Source organism: Acomys minous (assembly GCF_964271855.1).
Source record: "Acomys minous genome assembly, chromosome: 4".
NCBI lineage: Eukaryota > Metazoa > Chordata > Mammalia > Rodentia > Muridae > Acomys > Acomys minous.
The window spans coordinates 48,526,100-48,548,826 of NC_140486.1; the positions used below are offsets into that span (position 1 = coordinate 48,526,100).

Here is a 22,727-nt window from a genome sequence, read left to right on the forward strand (position 1 = left end):
GTTAAAATGGCAAATCAATGTTCTCCCCGGGTAGTATTAATTGATTGGTTATTCTTAAGTATTTTCATGCATCCAATCAAAAATACCAAATGGGGCATCTCATATGGAATGCTGTAATGAAATCCATTAGCACACATCATTTTTAGGGGAAAATTAAATTATGTGGCACAGGCTGAATACCAAGGAAACCCACATTTACAGGTGTTGTGAAAATCAAGTTTAGCTTTGTCCTTCCCAGTATAAAGTCTATATTCTCAAAACTCTCTCTTGCGACAGGAAGCACTTTTCATTGTTTTTACACTCAAATGTCCCATCAAAGGCACAGCTAGAACAGTACAGGATCGCACAAATCCTGCCGACCTGGCTGGACTGCAGACGACTGCAATCTGCTGCTGGCTTTGCAGACTGCAGCATGTTTGACCTGGGAAGGATGTGCCCAGTCATAACACTAGCGCCTGATAACAGCCTCTTCAAGTGATGGAAGAGGGCTAGCAGAGAGAAACAAACAAATGCTCCCGTTTGAGCTTGTTTTGCCACCCAAACCTTCTCATCAATCTCAACTGGCTCCCTGCTCCTCTCACATTTTACCTCCTCCTTCAATTCTCTTCACTGGGCTCTGATGGCTAAGTAGGAAGCAGCTGAAATCCATGAGGATCCCAGCTCTTTCTGCACCACCTGTGCCCTAGGAAGAAAATCCATGTGCCCTCTGCCCACAAACTGTCATCCCAAAGTAGAATTGATACAGAGGAAAATATGGGCCCCCTAAAGACGGTGTGGGAAGCTACGTCTTGGTTGATAGGTACTCAGAGACAAAAATGAGGCATGAATACGAAGGTACAGTTGAGCTGGAAATAGAAGACGGTTGTAATTTGTGCTTTCTCTCGGCTACAATGACCGTAGTTAGCAACATAAAGCTGCAGCAATGCCAATCAACTATGTCAAAGTTCAAACCATTCTCCCCCACCATCATTCATACAGTCCATGCAAGTAATGCGAAGTATTTTTATAAACACATCTTCATAATGCCCACTGAAGTAATGGGATCAGCATCCTCCACCCCCATACAAGCTGTCACCTCATTCTTTTGTATTCTGCTAACAAGATATGTATGTGTAACTGGCTTCATCTTTGGTTTTTAAATCTATAACATGCAGCTGGGGAGCATGGTGGTGGCGCATGCTTCTAATCCCAGCACTCGGGAGGCAGAGGCAAGCGGATCTCTGTGAGTTCAAGGCCAGCCTGTTCTACCAAGTGAGTCCAGGGCAGCCGAGACTACATAGAGAAATAATGTCTTGAAAAACCAAAAAGAACAAAAAAAAACCTGTAACATGCTGTGATTGTTCCATATAAAGTAGCATAAATTCCCCATAGACCAAATAAAACCAGCTTCCATTTTCTACAAGTATTGTTAGAGGCAACAAAAGATAAAATGTTTGCAAACGATTTACGAACCTGAAAACATGAGTAAAATACATCTTATTAAGTTCTCATCATCACTGTCTCCTTCTGCCACAGGCAGTACCAGTGTTAGCTGGTCCACTGAGAAAATCTTCCTAGGAAGACTCTGACATCTGCTGAGTAACTGTTGCTTATTCTTCTACGACCGGGTGACACTCATGATGAAAATTACTGCAACTTGATCTTTGGGATGAAATCACTAACCTCAATTTGCTGAAAGGCACAATTCTAACAGGGTTGAACAGGAAACTCACTTTATTACACAATTTCACTTCCTCAAAGACATGTTTAATTTGTTATGTTGCTATTTTCAATAACAGTCCGTCAGCAACAACATACTTCTCAGATTCGTTTGCCAGAATGATAGTTATGAGATTTCTTATGGCAATAAGATCAGATGGGGAAAAGAGAAAGACAGTAATTAGTATGATTTAGTTCGCCATCCACTACTACACAATAAAATAAGGACTTTATCCCAACACTTTCCTGGGCAGATAATATAGTCTGTGAAACTGATTGTATTTGTTTTCCTCGTAAAACACACAGATATCCTCAAAATATTTGTGAACACAGGGATATATCCTGAAAACATAGAGGAGGTCTGATTTTGGGTTGATGTTTAGAGTATTTTCAAATAAATGAACTGTCACACAAGTTGTGATAAATTGTACTTAAATTATAAAAAAAAAAGAGTGTTCTCTAAAGACAAATTTGTCTGATTGGTGAACTCAAGTGGTAGTTTTATATATAGTTACTTCTATGTTCCAAGATTTTGATTCATCTTAAAAGAATGCAAAATTGAAGCCCAAAAATGTATGTGGGTTGCATAATACAAAATTCAATTCAGTTCAGAAAAAGTCCAGATTGAAAGACTGACTGTTGATGTATCTCCCACAGGACAGGAAGGCCTTGGACTATGGTTGTTTACCTCTACGATATTTGAATGTTACTTCTCAGAATTACAGAGATCTCTCTCTCTCTCTCTCCCTCTCTCCCTCTCTCTCTCTCTCTCTCTCTCTCTCTCTCTCTCTCTCTCTATTTTGTTTGTTTCTTTGTTCATCTAGAAAACATGTACCCAGGATGGCTTAAACTCACTATGCCAAGGCTGGCCATCAACTCTTGATTCTCCGGACTCCATCTGCCAACTGCTGGGATTATAGACCCACACCACCACACACTTTGCATGTGCTGAATTTCCACCTGTAAAGTACTCCAATTTATTCTTTCAATGCAATAATAGTTGCAGAACTCTAGGTACAGAAAAAGTCAATTAGGTAATCCATATGGGTGATGTAATATTATCGAAGAACAAGAACTAACTCAAGTTCCTGCTAAAATTATACCAAGTTTTAATTAATCCTGTTATGGGATTATTTGCGATTTACCCCTTAGGATACTTAAGCTACAGAAGGATGAATCACTTCTAAGATGGTTTAAAGTAAAACGGGTTAAAAATATCCTATGTTATTCATAAACTCACATGAACACCCAGTGAAATAAAACGCTGTCTTCTCACCATGCAAATGGTGTTGAATTCGTCAATAAACTGCTCCTTAAAAAACCTGAATCTGCATGTAACATCTCCTTCTTCTTCCAAATAAAAATTTTCAGGATGTATCCACACCCAATTTTTCATAGCGCTATCTAACAGACATTGGTCTAAATTGCAGCAGGCAGTTGGACCCCCTTTCCCCTAGCTAGGCTGCCTTGTGTCTGGCCTCAGTGGGAGATGTGCTTAACCCTGCTGCCACTTGATATGCAAGGATGTGTTGGTACCCATGGCAGAGAGCTCAAATTCTTTAAGAAGTGGAGAGAGGATGGGGGAAGGGGATCATGTGGGCAGGACTAGGTGGAGAGGAGGTTGTAAAGTGAGTAAATAAATTAACGGAAAAAAATAAATGTCAGTGGGCAGAATGCTAAGACAACCCGGAAATAGCTACGGCAAATGTACCTGCCCTGTATAATCTCAAGGCTCAGGCTGTGGCAAACTTATTCCCTTAACTGTGTTTTATGGCTCAGCTGCCTTTTTATAAAGGGGAGATTATTTGGGTAGGGCCAACTTAACCATAAAAGCCTTTTAAATTCAAGTTTAGAAGTAACAGACAGAAGTGAGAGAGATGTAAAGCATGAGAGAGACTCCCTGTGACAGGAGATTATCTACAGCCAGACCTGAGAGCAAGTCACGTGACAGGACTTAAGAGAAAATTCTCTGATCTGAGAGTAATGCTTCTTCTTGGTCCCAGCAAAAAGAGAAAAGCCAGCATAGGAGTCTGTCCCTAAGGAAGTGAACGCCATCAACAATCTGAATGTTCTGGGTAGGGTCCTCCCCAGGCCTCCCAAAGAGTATCCAAACAACGTGTTGAATGTTAGCTTTCAACACATGTTGGTACCTAATCATCGTGTTGAATTTTTTTTTTTCACTTTATGAAAACTGAAGTGGAAAACTCTACCACTTATTGCAGGGCTGTGAGATGGATGGGCTAATTCATGGTAATTTGTTACAAAGCAACAGAAAATGAATGCATTAATGCCAAACCTAAATGTAGCCATCACAAAAAAAAAAACCCTAAATAATCACAAATATATTACATATTGTTTTTTCAGTAAATCAAATTTGGAAGAGGATAAACTTGAGTATTCTGTGTAGAAAACTTTCTTCCAAGTATGTCATGTAAATTCTAAGCTAGATAACAGGAAAAGAGAATAAACATGTTTTTAAAATATACATGGTAGGTTATAGTACAACAGAAAGTGCTAGGTCTTTTTATTCTGGATGCCTAGACTGCTAGTACAGAAGGTAATTCTTTACACACAGTTGAGCCTCCCTGGAACCAGCAAGGCCAGAAAGAAACTGACATTTCTCTCCACCTTTGCAATGCCACATATTTATTTGCATGCATCAAGCTCAAATTCTTGAAAGGAAAGAGCTTGCATAATTTTCAGGTAAGCAGATTGAAAACATTGCTAAAGAGTTCTCTTGACCTCTGAATTTTTAAATCATGGCTACTGATTTAAATATTGGTAAAACATTATTATATTAATCAGGCAAATTATGTTTGTAGTATAATATGCATAGAAACTCTGATCTGGTCCTATAAAAGTCATTTTTAAAACACCTAAAATAATAGATTTCATGTGGCATGAAATCAGAATGGGTGAAATCAGAATGGGAGCTACTTAAAAGAGGGAGGAGACCAGAAGACCAAAAAGAAAGTAAGAAAACGCCAAGATGTAACCAATCACTTTGTATGCTAACAGGAAGAGGGAGGAGAAAGAGAAAAAGAGAAACAGGAAGAGGAAGAAGGAGGAGGAGGAGACAGAGAAAGGAAGAAGAAGAGGAGGAGGAGGAAGAAGAAGAACTTATCCCATCAAATTTTCCTAAAAGCATGTTGATGCTTTTCCCTCAAATGCCTGTAAACTGACATCATTCTGACCTCTCACTGAAAGCAAAAATTCATATCCAACCAGGGCAAGAATCCAGAAATGAATCTGCTATTCTGCCAGGCAGACAGAGTGCCAAGAGACAGGGTATTATATGCCAAGCCGTGTCCCTGCAGGGTGTTCTGAGTAAGGCCAGATGCCCATGTGATAGCTCGCTGTAGGGTCAGAGGAAAGGGTAGGTCAATGGCAATCATCCGTCAGAATATGTCTAAAGACACAGAGAAGAACTCAGACATTATTCTCTTCTCTCCAACTGTCTCAATGGGGGAGGAGGGATGAGTAAGGACGTCATTTGAAGAAAATATTGTACTAACAGATCAAGAGCAATGAACTTTTTTTCTCAAGACTTTCCTATAACCAATATGAAAATGGCAACATTAAATAGCCCCTCCCACTAAAATCTTGTCATCAAAGATGAAGTATTAGAACAGAAACTCATGGTTAAAATCCCTCGGCCTTGGAGCTGAGGAGATGGCTCCGTGGTTTAGAGCATTTTCTGCTCTTGCAGAAGATCAGGGTTCAGCTCCCAGCACTCACACAGTGGCTCCCAACTGCTGGCAACTCCAGTTAGTTCCCAGGATCCAGGATCCAGTATCTTCTTCTGCCCTCTGTGCGCTCTAAAACACATGTGGTGCAAATAAACTTGTGTAGGTACACACACACAAACACATAAAAATAACGTATATAAAACAAAATCTGTCAGGAGGCAGAGGCAGGAGGATCAGGAGTTCAAAGTCATTCTCAACTACATACTGAGTTAGAGGCCAGTCTAGACAATATGAGAGCCTATCTCAAAAAAGGAGAAGGAGGAGGAGGAGGAGGACGAGGACGAGGACGAAGAGGAGGAGGAGAAGAAGAAGAAGACCATTATACAGTTTTTAAAACACATCATCACATTACTGTGCACTGGGTATAAATCTTTTCAGGACAAAGCCACCAGATGGCAAAGTCAGTCTTAGAGAAAATGTATTTGGCAACACTGGAATATTATTGTATTAACTCTTTCAGGTCCCCTTGACTGGATCTAAGTTGAATACGCACATACAATGGGCAGACGTAACTGAGGACTTGATGACTGCAAATTGCTTCGTTATGTGTAAAAGTGAAGCCAAGTTCTAATTTCTCTGCTATTCCTTTTATGACTTCACATGCTATGCCACTGAGTACTCAGAATGACTCATTAGCAATCAATCTTAGGATTCAGTCTCTTTTCATGGAGACTCTGAAAGAGACGCCAACTACTTTCACTTCAGGTTTTCAGAAAGCTCCAAAGAGAAATTCTGCTCTGTTGCCAAAAGGCTGTCATAGCACAACCCATGAAATTAAAACAAAACAAATAAACAAAAAACACTGTAAAGTCTACCAAAAGATCAAAGTTGGCTACTAAATGTTGATGGTTAATAAGCAACAAAAGAAAGCTCAATGAAAGAACAAAGATAAAAGCTCTGAGAAGAAATTGCCAATAGTAAAGCAGTAAATTAATAAAAAAAGCTAGCAGTAGCATTTTGTCCAAATATCACACACACACACACACACACACACACACACACACACACACACACACACACGATTGTAGTTTCTGTCTCCTCCTACTATTGAACAAAACCTAGGCTTTAAAGTCAAACAAACGTGGCACTGTGTTGTGTTATATAACCTCTCTGATGTTAGTTTCTTGTAAAACTTAGAAGAAATAAAATTACATATACATATATCACAAAGCAGAGCACTTTTTATATACCAGAGTGCTCAGTGAGTACAAATTCCTTCACACTTCATTTCCAGTCTCCATTGATTTTAATGTCGGCACACGGCATTAGCTGCATTTCCACACCCTCCTGCCATCTGCAGTAACTCGGTAAGGAAAGAGAAAACCCTACCTGGGAACGCCAGCTTGACCTAGCAATGATGATTTTCAAAAACTGACAGACTTCTGTCACCGTTTTGCCATGCTACAGCAACAGAATTCATTTTTTATCCATAACTGCAGTAAAACCAAAAGCTGTAGACCTTGGGACACTTTGAGAAATGTCTACCAGATACCACTCGCCTTCACGAAATCCATGCCCTCTCCTGGAAAAACCCCCACAAGAACAATCACTTTCTGACATAATTTTATCCTTAAAGGTTTGTGTAGCACAGTGACTATTAACACACAGGTCAGCATAAGACAGAAGTAATTCATGCATCAAAATGCCCCAAGCTTTGAGTCAAGGGGGAAAGGGCAAGCAAGTCAATTTCCTAAGCTTCTAGCACGCAGCTGGTAGCAAAGGTGAACCTTAAAGCCTGGCTTGCTCTCCATGCCTTCTCACCACCTGCAGCCTGGCCCAGCACCAAAAGATAGCACCTGAACTTGTCAGGCAAACGTCTATAGCATCATTATTTAAAGGCAACTCATTTTATAGGCCCCAAAAGCTACAACGTACCAACTCTGGAATTGTTTTGATGTCCCATTCCCCACCAGCCCCCTTGCCCCCTACTTCCTCCCCACCCCCACTTTCTTTCTTAGTCTGCAGTTGCCATCCCTTGGCTACTCAGCATTGAATACTTTCAGGCTCTTCTGATAAGTGGATAATATACATAGGAAGAAGAAAAAGACAATCTACTGACAATCAAGAATGGAGATTCAGTGATTATGCATCACTCTTCTCGAGATTGCCCTGAACTTTGAATGAGGAAAGATGTGAGTAAACCATACCAATATGCTAATGAAGTCACAAACTATAGGAAAAAAAGATATTATTAATTCATTTTTCTGCTGACTCTCAGAGTCCTAGCTACAAAGCAGTTGTTTGGAAAGAAAATTCATCCCTATTTATAGGACAGGGTTTTGCTTTGAAATCCAAGTTTAAAGGACCAGACTATTTTACTATCCAAATATACTTACACTTTAATGTAATTTTTGACAATTTCATGCATTCTTCATTATAATGAGCAATCTGCCCTGTGACTGCTTAAAACTCAAAACTAGTACATATACTAACCACCGTGTACAGTAAACCATCCACTTCCTAAGCCTTTTATACCATTGCATGCCTAATTTCAGATCCAGAAAATGAACACGTGCTTTTGGAGTATTTTCATTTAACTTAAAGACATGAAAGGCTTGAAAATTACACTTTACATATCACCAAGAGCACAGAAACTGCTAACACAGAATCAGAAGATTACTGATATTTAAAGTGAGTGCTGCAACCTCATCTTAAGGTGAATGCAGAGCATGCCCAAGGAAGGTGGCTGGGTTGGAGTTCTTGGCTCTTATTCCCCAGTCTCAGCTTGTCTTATCCTAGCCACTCCATCTATGAGCTCCCTCAGTCAATGGGGCAACTGCGTACCCATTTGCTCTCGCTCACTACCCCTCATTTCTACTCACAGCTTCCTACAAGAATGACCACATCACCCAGTCACTGTGAACTCTAACTTTAGACTACATTCTATACTTTTCACTCCCAACATGACTTTCCAGAAGAACCTAGCACATTAGTCCTGTGCAATCAGCTGAATAAATTTTAGGGACAACGTCTCATATACTATAGAGCCCTTCAAGTAGCTTGGAACTCATTATGCAGACCAGGCTGGCCTCGAACTCACAAGAGATCAGCCTGCCAATAATTTTCACTGTGGACCTCCAAGATATAAACAGCAACAATATTCAATAGTAACCACACATCTCTGGTGGTCTCAGAGCTTATATATTTAATTTTTTTTAAATCCCAAAGCAATTACATTGTAGATGATAGTTCAGAGATCATTTCTCCTTGAACCCCACATTGCCTCCTAGGAATATAACCCTTATTCCCAGACCTGTCCTACTTCCGCAGAGCTGTGTTTCAAGAAAACTGCCCAAACACTCTTATGGCTGATTCTTCATAAGTGCTACTAGAAAATGGTAAGTAAAAGTCTTCTCCGGGGCTCATTTCCTAGAGAGCAAATAGCAGATTACAATAAGATCAGAGGTACCATTAATATTCAATTTACCAGATAAACCTGGTTGGTGAGAGTAAATCAGTAATACCAGCTACATGCAACTGGGAAGAGACACGTGAAGAAATTGCACATCTTTCTGGAGGACACTGTGAACACTATCTCACCTCATTTTGAGAGACAGCCTCATTTTTTAGGATAATCAGGTTCCCAGCACTGTGCCTATTTTGGCCCATGAGTTGCCTGTTGTCAGTCACCGAGGCTTGGGTTCCCCCAGGCCCTGTCCCAGTCTGGGCCCCTGTGTTGTAAAACATGAAAGTGTCACTCCCTGAGCCTGCTGTCAGGCAGGCCTTGTAGCAGTAGGTCTTGGTGAGGGAGCCATTGCCTCGGACCTCAATGAAGTGAGGCTGTACTTTGAGGCCATGTGGTATCCTGGCATCAATGTTGTTATTGGCCTGTTTGTATAGTTCTGCAGGGCTCCGCTCCCTCACTCTGCAGAAACCTCCACAGCATGCCGTGCCATAAGCAGTGTAGCGGTAGCACTTGATGATGCTCAAAACAATGATTGTCAAGAGAAATATAAAAGACACTGTGCTTAACGCTATTATCAGATAAAGTGTGATTTCAGAGTATGTCCGAGAACTCTTTATATGTCTCTGAGTGTCAGGGAGCATTCTGGAAACCCTGTCCACCACAGCTACCGTAATGGACACAGTAGCTGATAGAGGGGGCTCTCCGTTGTCGCGAACCACCACAGTCAGGTTGAAAGTGGTACCACTCTCATCGCCTATCTTTCTGGTAATCCTAATCTCCCCTGTGTGAAGTTCTACTTTAAAGAGGTCCGAGTCAGAAGTTGGGACTAAGTGGTAGAAGAGCCAAGCATTCTGCCCAGAGTCTGAATCCATGGCTATGACTTTGGTGACCAGGTAGCCAGCAGGGGCGGTCCGAGGCACCATCTCAATGGCTGCTGATGAATTAGTTGAGGTAGGGTATAGAATATGGGGGGCGTGGTCATTCATGTCCACCACATACACATTGGCCGTCACAGTGCTACTGAGTGGTGGCCTCCCCTTGTCCTGGGCCTCCACAGTCACAAAAAACTCTCGGAATTTCTCATAGTCAAAGGAGTTGACAGCATAAAGGCTGCCGCTGGCACTGTTAATGGAGACGTAGGAGGTGACAGGCAGCCCTTGAATCTCCCTGTCCAGGAGTGAGTAGGTCACCTCTGCATTCTCCTTCTGATCTGGGTCTGCGGCTTGCACGGTGCAAAGCAACACACCCGGCAAATTGTTTTCCTGGATGTAGACCGAATAAGAGTCCTTCAGGAAGCTTGGCGGATTGTCATTGATGTCCGAGATCTCAATCTGCAGGGTCCTTTGAGACGTGAGTGGCGGTATGCCCCCATCAGTGGCTGTCACTGTGATGTTGTAGGCAGCTACCCGCTCCCGATCCAGGGGGCCACTCACCACCAGTGTGTAGGAGTTTCCAAAGCCATTCAGCCGGAAAGGCAGTGTAGCCTCTAGATCCAGGCTTACTTTCCGGTTGGAGCCTGAATCCTGGTCATTCACACTGAGAAGGGCCACGACAGTGTTGAGGGCAACATCCTCAGGCACTGGGCTATATAAGTCTGTCAGCACCACCTCTGGAGCGTTGTCGTTCACATCCACAATGTCCACCAACACCTTGCAGTGACCCGCCATGGGTACAGGTCCCCGGTCAGTCGCTTGCACATAGATCTGGTAGGAGGAAGATTCCTCATAATCCAAAGTCCCACTTACTCTCACTTCCCCTGTAGTGGCATCAATGCCAAAGAGCTGTCTCTCCCGGTCTGATGTGTAGCTGCTTAAGGAGTACCTGAGTTCACCATTAGAGCCCTCATCTGGGTCCGAGGCATTCAACTTTACTACCAATGTGCCTGGAGGAGCGTCCTCCCGCAGCTGGACGCGGTAAGTGGACTGGTCAAAGGCAGGAGAGTTGTCATTAGTGTCCAGGACACGAACAGAGATCTGAGCCGTGCCTGAGCGAGCTGGGATGCCCCCGTCCACCGCAGTGAGAACCAAGTGGTGCAAGGCAGTCTGCTCGCGGTCTAGGCCCTTCCGCAGCACAAGCTCCAACACCTTGCTGTTCTCCTGCAGGGGTTTAAGGTCCAGCTCAAAGTGCTCGCTGGGGCTGAGCTCGTAGGTCTGCACTGAGTTGGCGCCGACGTCGGGGTCCTGTGCGCTCTCTATGTGAAACCGCGCTCCGGGTGCCACGGATTCGCTTACCTGAAGCTGATAGTCTGGCCGCGGGAAGCGCGGAGAGTTGTCATTGATGTCCAGTATCTCCACCTCGATCGCGCTCACCGCCACCGGGTTGTGCGCCAGCACTTCCAAGCTGAGGAGGCAGCGAGGCCGCTGCTCGCACAGAGCCTCCCGATCTATGCGATCGTTGATGAAGAGCGCTCCGTTGGTCAAGTCCATCTCGAGGTAGCGCGGGCTGGGTGCACCTAGATGGTTGATGCGCAGACAGCCAGGTCCCAAGCGCCGCAGTTCCAGCCCCAAGGCTCTGGCCACGTTGCCCACGAGTGCGCCCGGGCTCTGCTCCTCTGGCACGGAGTATCGTAGCTGGGAGGCCGCTGGGCCTGGCAGCAGCACCAGCAGCAGCCGGAAAGACAGAAACAGCAGCCAGGACAACGGCCGCAAGGGTCGCGGATGCTCGGTCGCCCCAGGCCTGCCGCCTGTCTGCTCCATAGCCGCCGGCCCTGGCGGAGGCAGCCGGGCAGGGCGGGAGGCAGCTCCTTGACAAGCCTGCTCCACGCCGGGCCCCGCCTCCGCCCTCGCGGCTCTTCACGGCTCACGCGCTACAAACGCCCGAGGCCGCTCCCTTCCCAGGCGTTCTCAAGGGCTCCAGGCCCTGCCGCCCCCGCTGACGACTCCCCATATCCCAGCTCCCCCACTCGCCTCCAGGCACTTCACAGGGGTCTTGGTTTTCTGGGACTACCGCCACCGCCGCCGCCGCCGCCGCCGCCGCCGCCGCCGCCGCTACTGCCGCTGATGATGCTCTAAGGAGAGGGGGGAAGAACCGGAGGTGCGGGGGAGGGGGAGTGCTCTGCAAGTCCAGCTCGGATTCCGCACCCACGTGAAGGCGGACTGCGACCTTACACCAGGCTGCTACTCCACCTACTCCAGCCTCATCTTCTTCATCCCGTGCCCGCCGAATCCCAGCAGACCGCGAGACCGCGGCCACTCCCTTTCTCCCTGCCCCCACGGTCCGTTCATCCAGTCTCCACGCTCCTAAGATTAGCCTGAGAAAAGCTACTGAGTGCCTACAACTCCAACTATCAGCTTCCCTAAGTCAAGATCTCAAAGTGCCATCCAGGAAAATAAACTATAGGTAGACCAGGACGGTGCCCTAACAGTCAGAGAAAGTAAACGCTGGGAAGGTGCACTGGGGCTTTTGAAATGCAGACCGCTTGTTTACTTGACCCCACACCTTCCCAGCAACATTTCTTAGTTGTACAGAAAGACTTTAACACCTAGGTCAAAGGACAAAGAGATGACTAATGCCCCTTTCCGGGTGGGGGTAGGGGGTGGGGCAAGCCTAAAGCACTCAGTCTAGCTCCCAGCCACGTGCCTTAACTTTCACTGTGTATTTTGGCAATTAACCACTATTTCAGTGTTTAAAATTCTCTCCTTAAACAACTGGCTCCGTAAAGCTTTAAGAAGAACGCAACCTGTTTTGATCACAGTAGGAAAAAAAAATCTAGTAAAATTTTAAGCCATTCTTCTCTCATGCCTTTCCTAATCTTACTACAAGCCTTTCATTTATCGCCCAAGACATTTTCTTTCAAGAGTGATTAATTTTTTTTCTTTAATGGATAACAATGTCAAGAGCCTGTAAAGCCATTAAATCAGGAGAGTTACTCTGCCCAGCCAAGCTAGAATTTGAACTCGTTTAATGCTTCACAGAAAAAAAAAGAAATAATGAAAAGGTGTGTGGGCTGGGGTGGGGCGGGAGATACTACCTTGTTGTTATTAAGCAAAACGCAGGAGGCTGGGATTTATCTTACAGCAGCAGCAATTTCAAGGGCTACCGCTCATCTGCAAATATAGGGTTCCCGCACCTCTGTGCACCCCCAGACTCCCTTTAAATTGCTACAGAGGCTACATGCAAATTCTCCTCAGTGAACAAGAAGAGAGGACACGGGGAGGAAGCCTTTCTGTGCTGTGTCATTGCCTCCTTTAGTTTCTGAGTAGTCAGCCTTCCCACCTCTCTCATCACTCTCACGAAGGCTTAAAACTACAGCCCTCTATACACAATCTATTCACTGAAACATTCTGTTCCTTCCTCAATTCCCAGTATCCTTGTACTACATAGATACACCCTTGGGTAGCTTTCTAGCTATGCAGTGGAAAAAAGCCAGAGTGGGATCTGACACTTGGCATGCTTCCCTTCTGTGACAGGACAAGTTTTGAAGGCCAGGGCCAGCACACCCTCCCTTCAACCTACCCAATATGTTCACAACAGCGGTCCACAACCTAACTGATTTTCCCTCCCATCGCTGCCTATTTGTCCTCTTTGTTCCGTCAAGGGTGCAGAGTGGGAAGCAATTTCCATCAAAATCTATTCCTGACTCCATTCTAAGGTCCCTGGCTTCCCCCTCTTCTGTCTGTATCCTTCACAAACATGCCCCAGTAGCTCTGTCTGTTTGCTGTAGTAATTTGATCTCAGGCAGCCTTAATCTCTCAAGAGCACAAATTGTAGACCTGGCCTATGTCCTCACCCATTACTTATTTCAGAAAACAAATGGCCTGTAAGTGGAATCAAGTTATAAGTTGTCAGGAAAAGTGACCTTTCTTCCCCTCATCCCCTCCAGTGCTCACAGCCGCTGCCATCACTGCTCAAAGCCACTGGGTGTTGACCATGCATGGTCCTATGCCCCTGAAAAGATCACAAGCACTTAAGGAAGAGATAAAAGTGACAAGGACTTTGTGACGTTCTTAACAGAAGTCCCCAAGTGCTGTGCCTCGAGGGGGTGAGGGGAGAGGAATTTGTCTTTCAGCCATATCATCATTCAGCAAGAATACCAGCTGAGATGGCCATTTTTGTGTTTCAGAATATAGGTTCCAACTAGCATTCGCTCCCTTGGTGCCTGAAAGAGCAAAGGAGCCGCAAAATTAGCCTCATTTCCAGAGAGGTTGTACTACAGAGATGGGATTCTTTCTGTTTGGCACTACAGCGATTTGCTTTCTTATGCTAAACACTGAAGTTCTTGCCCACCTTACTAATGTTTCCTATGTGATTTCTCAGACTGTTGCTAAGCACCTCACATACAAATATTCATGCTAACACCTCAGCCGTACCATTGTGCATTCCTTCACTTTTTTTGTTATGTTTTTTGTTTTGTTTTGTTTTGCTTTGCTTGGGTTTTTTTGGTTGTTTGGGGTTTTGTTGTTGTGGTGGTGGTGGTGGTGGTGGTGGTGGTAGTGGTGGTTTTTCGAGACAGGATCTCTGTGTAGCCCTGGCTGTCCTGGAACTAGCTCTGTAGATGAGGCTGGCCTCAAATCCACAGAGACCTGCCTTCCTCTGCCTCCCAAGTACTGGGATTAAAGATGTGCAGTGTGTGCCACCACTGCCCTCCCGGCACATTGCTTTCTTTTTACCATTAAGAATCCCAGTTAAAAAGCAGATTAAAACTGATTGGAAAGACAAATATAGAGGTAGTTACACCTCTCCTAACGACTGTGCCCTTCAACATGTAACCTTCCATTTGCTTGTTTTAAATACAGGAAACAAAAATAAAATTGATGAGGCTGTTATTATGATTAGAAGGACTAATAAGTGATTTGCACACTACCTGGCAAGCACACTATTGTTTTTTGTGGTAGTGATGTTTATTAAGTGCAACAAATGTTAGCAGATGACATCTTGGCTAATCAATGTATGTATGATGTGACTCCTTAGACAGAAAAGGCAACTTGAACTATGACACTTAAGAAGTAAATGGTGGTCTAGACAGGTGAGTATATTCAAAATATACTCATAGTCTAGTTTTCCCAAAGTTTTCAAATACTTCTAGAAGTTATCATGTATCTGGAAAATAAAAAAAAATAACTGACTCTCTTTCATATCAGATAGTACATATATATGTATATATACACACACATATGTATATATCACTTCTTTTTTGTTTGTTTATGTGTTTGTGTGAGTATGTGTGTGTGTGTGCGCGTGTGTGTGTGTGTGTGTGTGTGCACGTGTGTGTGTGCGCGCTGACTGAGGCCATAAATGAATGTCATACCCTTGGAGTTGGGGTTACAGGTGGTTATGATCCACTCAATAGAGGTGCTGGGGATTGACCTCAGGTCCTGTGGAAGAGCAGCAAATTCTCTTAATCAGTAAACCAGCCCCAAGAAAAAATGTATACCCAGCTATATAGTAAAATTACTATATCAAAAAATAAAGTCACTTCTTGGTTTAATTAATAAAAGATGACACGAGGAAAGGCATAAGACAGGACGTTGCGTTTTTTTACCCCTGTACTAGACAAGAACTTCCAAATCACAGTCCTCACTTATGTGTTTCTTAATTATATTTGTAAAATACATCTCCCGTGATATCACTGAGCACAGCAACAAAAACCAATCACAAAAGAACTAAAAGTGCAAGAAAAATACCCAAACTCAGAAAACTCTCCCAATTCACATCAATTTTCCTTTTTACCTGCAGCATCACAAATCATTTTGCTTTGAGTAACCAAATGATCTGAGTTTGGGGGCACAGGACAGAAAGGACATATGACAAGTCACTGGTTTTGTGAGGTTCTCAGCTGGCACATATTATATACCTATGTGTGTCACAAAGAGGAAAATCTAATTTCCTTTTTCTTTTTTAAAAGTTTTGAGACCATGTCTTATGTAGCCTAGGCCAATGTGTAGCCAAGGCTGGCCTTGAGCTCCTGATGCTCCTGGATCCAACTCCCAAGTCTAAAATTATAGGCTTGTGCCACTATTCCTGGCCTCTAATTTTTAGTCATAGCTGGTGAATGAATGTTACTCTACGTGAGCACAAAAAGACAGACAAATAGACATCCCTAAGAGTTAATATGACACAAAGTACCTTTTAAAATGACATCTCAGAGCAAGCATAGCAGTACACTTGTATAACTAATCCTGAGCCTCAAGAGGCAGGAGGCTCAGAATTCAAGGCCAGGCAGGGCTGTACAATAGTAAGACACTGCTTCAAAAACCTTATCTTGTTAAAAAAAAAAAAAAGGCACAAGCCTGGTGACCTCCCTCTGCATAAGGGAAATATTTTTGCAATGTGATTATGCTATTATGAAGGCCTAGTTTTCTGTGGTTAGGAGGGATGGAAATGTTTTCCATATGAAATGATAGCTGGATTTTTTCCCCATGTATCCTTTACCCAGAAAAAAAAAAATACATCAAGAAAAATGCTTGGATTTAACAATTGGATTTTGAGGAAGGATCCTCTAAAACTTCAGTCTGAAAAAACTGGTGTGTTGTGGCTACATAGCTGATGCATCTCAGAATTGTTTAGAATAAACAAGAGACTCGAGCATGTTTTAGGCTTTTAACAATAAAAATGGTAGGGACACGCTAAAGGCTTGAGGCAGGTTGCTCAGTACAGACAGATAAAATCAAATTTTACTTCTCCACCAGCATTCTCAATTGTGGCGACCTAAGAATCAGAGATTGGAGGCTGAGATTCATTAGGAAAATATCTAAACCATTCATTTTCCCAGTGCGTAAAATACAGTGGTTCATTGGAACTTAAATCTAAAGTTAAGAGGAGAGAGAAAGAACAAAAGCAACAGGGAAGTTATGTGTTCTACCCACCAGGGAATGAGAAACAGCCATGGAGAATCTAGACGCTTGCAGGCCAGCTAGCCTGGCCTACACAGACCAGGAAAAAACAAGAGAGACCTAGTCTTAACAAGGTGGACATAGAGAAACTGACCCCTCAAGATTGTCCTCTGCATCCACAAGAGCTTCTCAGCTGTGCTGAAAGCATGCTGAGGTACCTGAATACACACACACACACACACACACACACACACACACACACACACACACGTGCACAACAATAAATACATTTTAAGTGATGTGATATACTTGGGTGATAATTCAAGGCATTAAAATGACTGACAGATGGACCACAAAACTAGCCATTTGTAAAAGCATTTGGGTTTGATATAAATATGTATCCCACACTCCAACATTTCTGAGGTGATTGCTCATGAACACTTAGAAAAACCAGCATTCTTATGCGACCTGCTCTAAAACTGATAACTAAAAACTAATTAGACAGACTTAAAGTTATGCTTTGGGATTTTCATTGGTCGAATCATTGATGAGGGGTTGCTACAGACACATTTTATCTGAAATTCATGGAGAGTTTAACAGTTTCCTACTTACCCACAAAGACAAGATGAAGTAAGAAAGCTGAAATACAATGTAGTTAAGTGGTTTTTATAATTCGTTGAATAAATAGCAGTGACAAAGAGTATTTATTAATGGAATGGCTCAACATGGTGGAATTCTAATGCTTTCCTAGTCAGCATTTTCTCAATGACTCAAGACTAGTAGGCAGAAAATATTCAGGCCAATCCAGAATCAGGGTGAGCCCTTCTGAAACATAAATTATGGCTGTCTGGGACAAGCCACATCTTAATTCACTAAATTAGTACCAATATTCTACTTGAGATTCAGAACATGCCCCCAATTCGTAAGTTTGTATTTAAGCTGACTTCTGGCTTCTGTATTTGCCACTAGAACATGTTCCAAGTCTCCATTCATCACTTTGGATCTCTTATTTTAATAGAAAGCCTTGTTTGGCCCTGCTTCTCTTTTGTGATTCTTGGGATTTAGCCACAGAATAAAATAAAAAGGGAATTTGGCACTAAAGAACATTTTTGTTCCCAAGTGGGGTTTTTGCCAAAACAGTCATTGATTTTCATGGACAGACAGACAGATAGTAGGTCGACAGACAGACAGTAACATAGATGGCAGATGTGGATGTCACCGAGCACTTTGCATTTTAACTGTTTTCCAAGGTATGATGTGAGCTCAGCCTAAATGAAAATGCAGTTCTGCATGCAAAACCCATTGTTTCTGCTGCTCAGGAGGAAATCTACATAATTCTTAAAAGTACCCATTCACATATCCAGATATGAAATATGAAATAGTTGTTGGTTTTTGGGGTCCTGCTTATATTTCCATTCGTTGAGAGATGGCAGTTTACGGCTTCTGTACATATCTAATGTCATTTAATTCTCATAAGAAGCTAATGAGTTGGCACTGATGAATAAGCTCAATTCCAAAAGAACAAAGATTATCAGACTCCCCAGGAAGTTTATGTCTTCCCAGGCCTCTTTTTCTCCTTAAAAGAATCTTTCTGAACCGCTCTATGGTGGTTCACACCTTTAAGCCCAGCACTCAAGAGGCAGAGGCAGGCAGATCTCTGAGTTCAAGGCCATCCTGGTCTACAGAGTGAGTTCCAGGACAGCCAAAACTACACAGTGAATTCCTGTCTCAAAAAAAAAAAATCAAAGAATAAATAAGTAAAGAATCTTTTTTTGAATTTTTATCTCTTTGTGTTTTGTTCAAGCTCAGTCATATGGAAGATTTTTTAAAAGACTTTTTAGACTCTCCATACAGACTTCCTAGTAGGTATAAAAGTGTCATTTTGTCCACTTCCAGGCCAGTATTTGTTGTCATTTGGTTGCTTCATGACTGACTAGATAAGATAGAACAGTTAATAAAATTGAACATTTCTTCATATGTTTATTGGCCATTTGTATGCCATAATTTGAGATTTTTCTGTTCATATTGTCAGTCTATTTATTAATTGGGTTGTTTGATTCCTTGTTGTTTAGGGTCTTCTAAGTTCTTTATGTATTCTAGATATGTAATCACTGTCAGATGGTAGCTTGCAAAGATTGTGTCGCATCCCGTCTTCTGTCTCTTTATTGGATTAATTGTTTCCTTTGCTGTGCAGAAGATTAATTTAGCAAGTCCCATTTATTAGTTTTTCACTTTTTTCCTGCCAGGCTTCTTTTTTTGTTTTGTTTTGTTTATTTGTTATTTTGTTTTGTGGTTTGGGGTAAGTTGAGTTTTGTTTCATTCCAGGGGATGGAATTGTTTTATTTATACATTTAGGGAGGATATCAGGAATTGAACCCAAGACATTACACACACTAGGCAAATGCTCTGCCGCTGAGCTCATCCCAGACTCCTGTGCCTCGGTTTTTTTTGTTTGTTTGTTTTTTATTTATTTGTTTTTGTTTTTAGCAATCTAACAGCTGTCCACTAAACACACACACACCTCTGATAGGAATCTCATTATTTTTCAGAAACTACTAATTGCAAGTATTTTACATGCAATCCTATTTAGCTATTCTTCACAATTACAAATATCTTTTCTTTTCTTTTCTTTTTAGAGGCTTCATTTTAATCACATATACAGATCTTCCATGAGTCAAACTCTTATTGTATTCTCTGCTATTGCTGGAGTCAGTATTTTCCCACTCACCAATATTCCATGAAAGTAGTGTGGTTCTACAAATGACTTTGATTTTTCAGACATAAATCCCACTCATGTTCCTAGTGACGGATTTTACTATAATCCATTTAACAGTTCTTCATAAAGCAGAAGATGGAAGATAAAGTACATAACTCATTAAAATTAGTCAACATAAGATGGATTTTGTTTCTATGAATATTAAAAGATACTTTGAGGCATTTGGATGAGATAATTACTACAACAAAGCTCATTTTATTAAAGTTATTTGAAAATAACATTCATATTCCTCCATTTTTCTCTGCATTTTTCCATCACAAGGGAATGAAGCATACTGTGTTGAAAGAATTGGGAATAAAAATCTAGTTTGATTCTATGAGCATCGCTGAACCAATGGTCTTAGAAAAAGTCATTGGACTGGATGCACCCACAACAATGCCTCAGTGTGTTGCTGAAGACTTTGTCCCTACAGAATGAGACAAAATATTTGCAAGCTATACAACTGACAGAGCTTTAATATCTAGACTCCACAAAAGCCAACTTTAACTTGTCCTCATATAACAGGAAAAAAATGTACAAAGCTTCCAAATAAATGGACACTTTATTATTTCTTTTTGTCTAAATTTACTGGCCAATTCTCTAGTAGAGGCAGAGAATACGAGACAATATGGTCATAACTTTGCTAAAATGTCAAAGTTGAAACAGAACGGTTCGGCAGTTACTAGGAATGAGGTGCTGGTTTCAAGTAGACGTGAGTGAAAGTTTCACTTTCCCTTTTTCTAATCTAGTATCACATCTATTACAGCAGAGTTGTCACCCTCAGATCTTCAATATCCTCCCTAATAAAATTTTCATCATAGCCTGCCATGACAGGCATGCTGTAGTACTCTCAGGCTGAATGAAGACGCCTGCGATTTGATTGTCATAAGTTCATTTAAAATTTTAACCATGTGTGAAACATTTATTGGTTCATAAATCAGCATACACACAGGATATACTGGGCAGCCATGACACATGGGATATGTGGATTAGTGCTCCTCAGCCTGGCAAGAGCGGTGAAGATTTTTAAATCATTTTCCCCCCAAGGGTCAATAATGGCACCTGATAATCTGTTAAAAGAATAACAACAATCCTGAAAAAGGCAAGCTATGTTTCCTTTGATCCATTGTTTTGTTTTCTTGTATTTAAAAACACATACTGAACCAAATTCAAACTTATTTACTTCTCTTTTTAAGTTGCTTTAAATACTGATTGTAGCTCCCTCCCTCCTCTTTTCCCAGTCCCACCTTCCCTCCCTCTTCCTCTATCCCCCTTGCCCTACCCCTCAGAAAATAAGACCCCTAACAACAACAACAACAACAACCAACTCCAGCACATCAAGTCATATCAGGACTGTGAGCATCCTCTTCCTGAGGCCAGGCAAGGCAGTCCAGCCAGAGGGAAGTGATAAAAAAAAAAAAAACAGGCAACAGATTCCATGTCAGAGACAGCCCTTGCTTCCCTTACTAGAGGACCCACATGGATACTAGGATACACATCAGCTACATATGTGTAAGAGGCCTAAGTCCAGTCCGTGCATGCTCCTTGGTTGATGCTTCAGTCTCCGTAAGCCCTCCTGAGCCCAGGTTAGTTGACTGTTGGTTTTCTTGTGGAGTTCTTGTCCCTTCTGTGTCCTTCTATCCTTTCCCCCCACTTTTTCACAAGTTTCCCTGTGCTTTGGTGAATGCTTGGCAGTGAGTCTCAGCATCTGTTTAGATCCTCTGCTTGGGAGGGGGGAGCCTCTCAAAAGACAGCTATGTTAGGCTCCTATCTGCTAGCATATCAGCGTACCATTAATAGTGTCAGGGGTGGCTCTCTCCCATGGGGTGGGTTTCAGATTGGGCCCAACTATGTTCATTGCAGCTGTATTTTTAATAGCCAGAAACTGAAAACAACCCAGACGTCCTTCAACTAAGGAATGGATAAGGAAAATGTAGTTCATTTACACAGTGGAATACTACTCAGCTATTAAAAGCAAGGAAATCATGAAATTTGCAGGTAAATGGATGGAACTCGTAAAGATCATCCTGAGTGAGGTAACACAGACCCAGAAGGACACACACGGTATGTACTCACTCATAAATGTATATTAGCCACTTACAGGATAGCCATGCCAGTACTCATAGACACCCCCCCCCCCAAGAAACTAAGTAACAGGAAAGGCCCAAAGGAGGATGCTTGAATCTCACTCAGAAGGGGAAATAGAATAGACAGAAGAACTGGATAAAGAGGTGGGAAAGGGTAGGAGAAGGATACATAGGGAAATGAGAGTGGGGATCAGATGTGGGGATAGTGTGGGTGGGAGGCCAGAGGGCTTGGAGAGAGAAGAAGAACCAGGCATGGCTAAGACAAGCTGGAGGCCTATGACAGGGTAGGTAGGTCGGAGGTTATGGAGGTGACTCCAACTAAGACTCAAACTCACTTAATTCTTTAAAGCAGTAAAAATTAAAGTCCCTTTAGCCTCATTTCTTGGGATTGGCAGATCTCTCCAAAATTTAACCTTTGCATATGTAAATATATGAATATATATTTCGCCAAAATGAAAAGACACTCCATCCCAGGAGCCGCAAGCTCTGAGAGGCGGCATCCAAAGCACACAAGCCAAGGCCAGGCAAGCAGTCCTACCAACCAAGATGGCCGCCTTCCACACCCAGGTCAAGAGCCCAGGCCCACAGGAAGGGTCAGGAGCCCTGGTGGGGGCGCCCTTCTCTGAAAACCACATGCTCCCAGAGGCCTCTGGCCACAGCCTCACCCGGGGGTCACCCTGGCTGCCATCTGGGGTGGGCGGCAGCAACAAGAGACAGGCTGAGAAGAGACCCGCACCTCTCATGGCCAAGGCCCTCCGAGATTATAAGAAGAGCTTCTTGGGCAGGCGAATCTAGGTTGCTCTCCACGCTGGCACTGCTTGGGATTCCACTGGACTGGACAGACCCACTCTCCTCTCAGGGAGCACCCAGGTTCTCCAGCGCATGCACCTGGGAGGCCAGCTCCAGCCATCCCATAGCTGCCCTCCCAGGAGGCACTTTGACACACTCCTCTGCCTGCCCTCTATAGCTCCATGCAGTTTCCATGCACCCGAGAGAACGCCTAAACCTCTCCCTCGCTGACAGAACTGTGGGGTCCCAGAGGTGCTACCCCCTCTTGCCTTTTGCCACCAGCCTCCCCCTACCTAAGGACTCTGGAGGGCTGAAGACCTTGGCGCCCAGAACGAAAACCAGAACCATTACCCTTTGCCTGCACCTCCTAGTCGGACTCGCTGGCACACAAACCCATCTAATGAACCTCTTGATGCACACCTGGGCGAATTCCAAAGGAAGGATGGATTTCCAGCCATCCCAGCTGGACTC

At 43.1% G+C, this 22,727-nt stretch overlaps 2 protein-coding genes across 2 annotated transcripts in view; both read right to left on the bottom strand.

Moving 5' to 3' along the window:
* LOC311596256 (uncharacterized protein) overlaps positions 1 to 22,727 on the bottom strand; it is a 200,734-nt gene that overhangs the window by 32,446 nt on the left and 145,561 nt on the right. The gene's annotated exons all lie outside the window — the stretch shown is intronic.
* Positions 8,979 to 12,334, bottom strand: LOC311596570 (protocadherin alpha-C2; the record flags this gene model as incomplete). Its single annotated transcript, XM_084780170.1, has 1 exon — positions 8,979 to 12,334. Exon 1 carries the CDS (start codon positions 11,547 to 11,549, stop codon positions 8,979 to 8,981), a length of 2,571 nt encoding a protein of 856 aa, XP_084636296.1. The 5' UTR covers positions 11,550 to 12,334.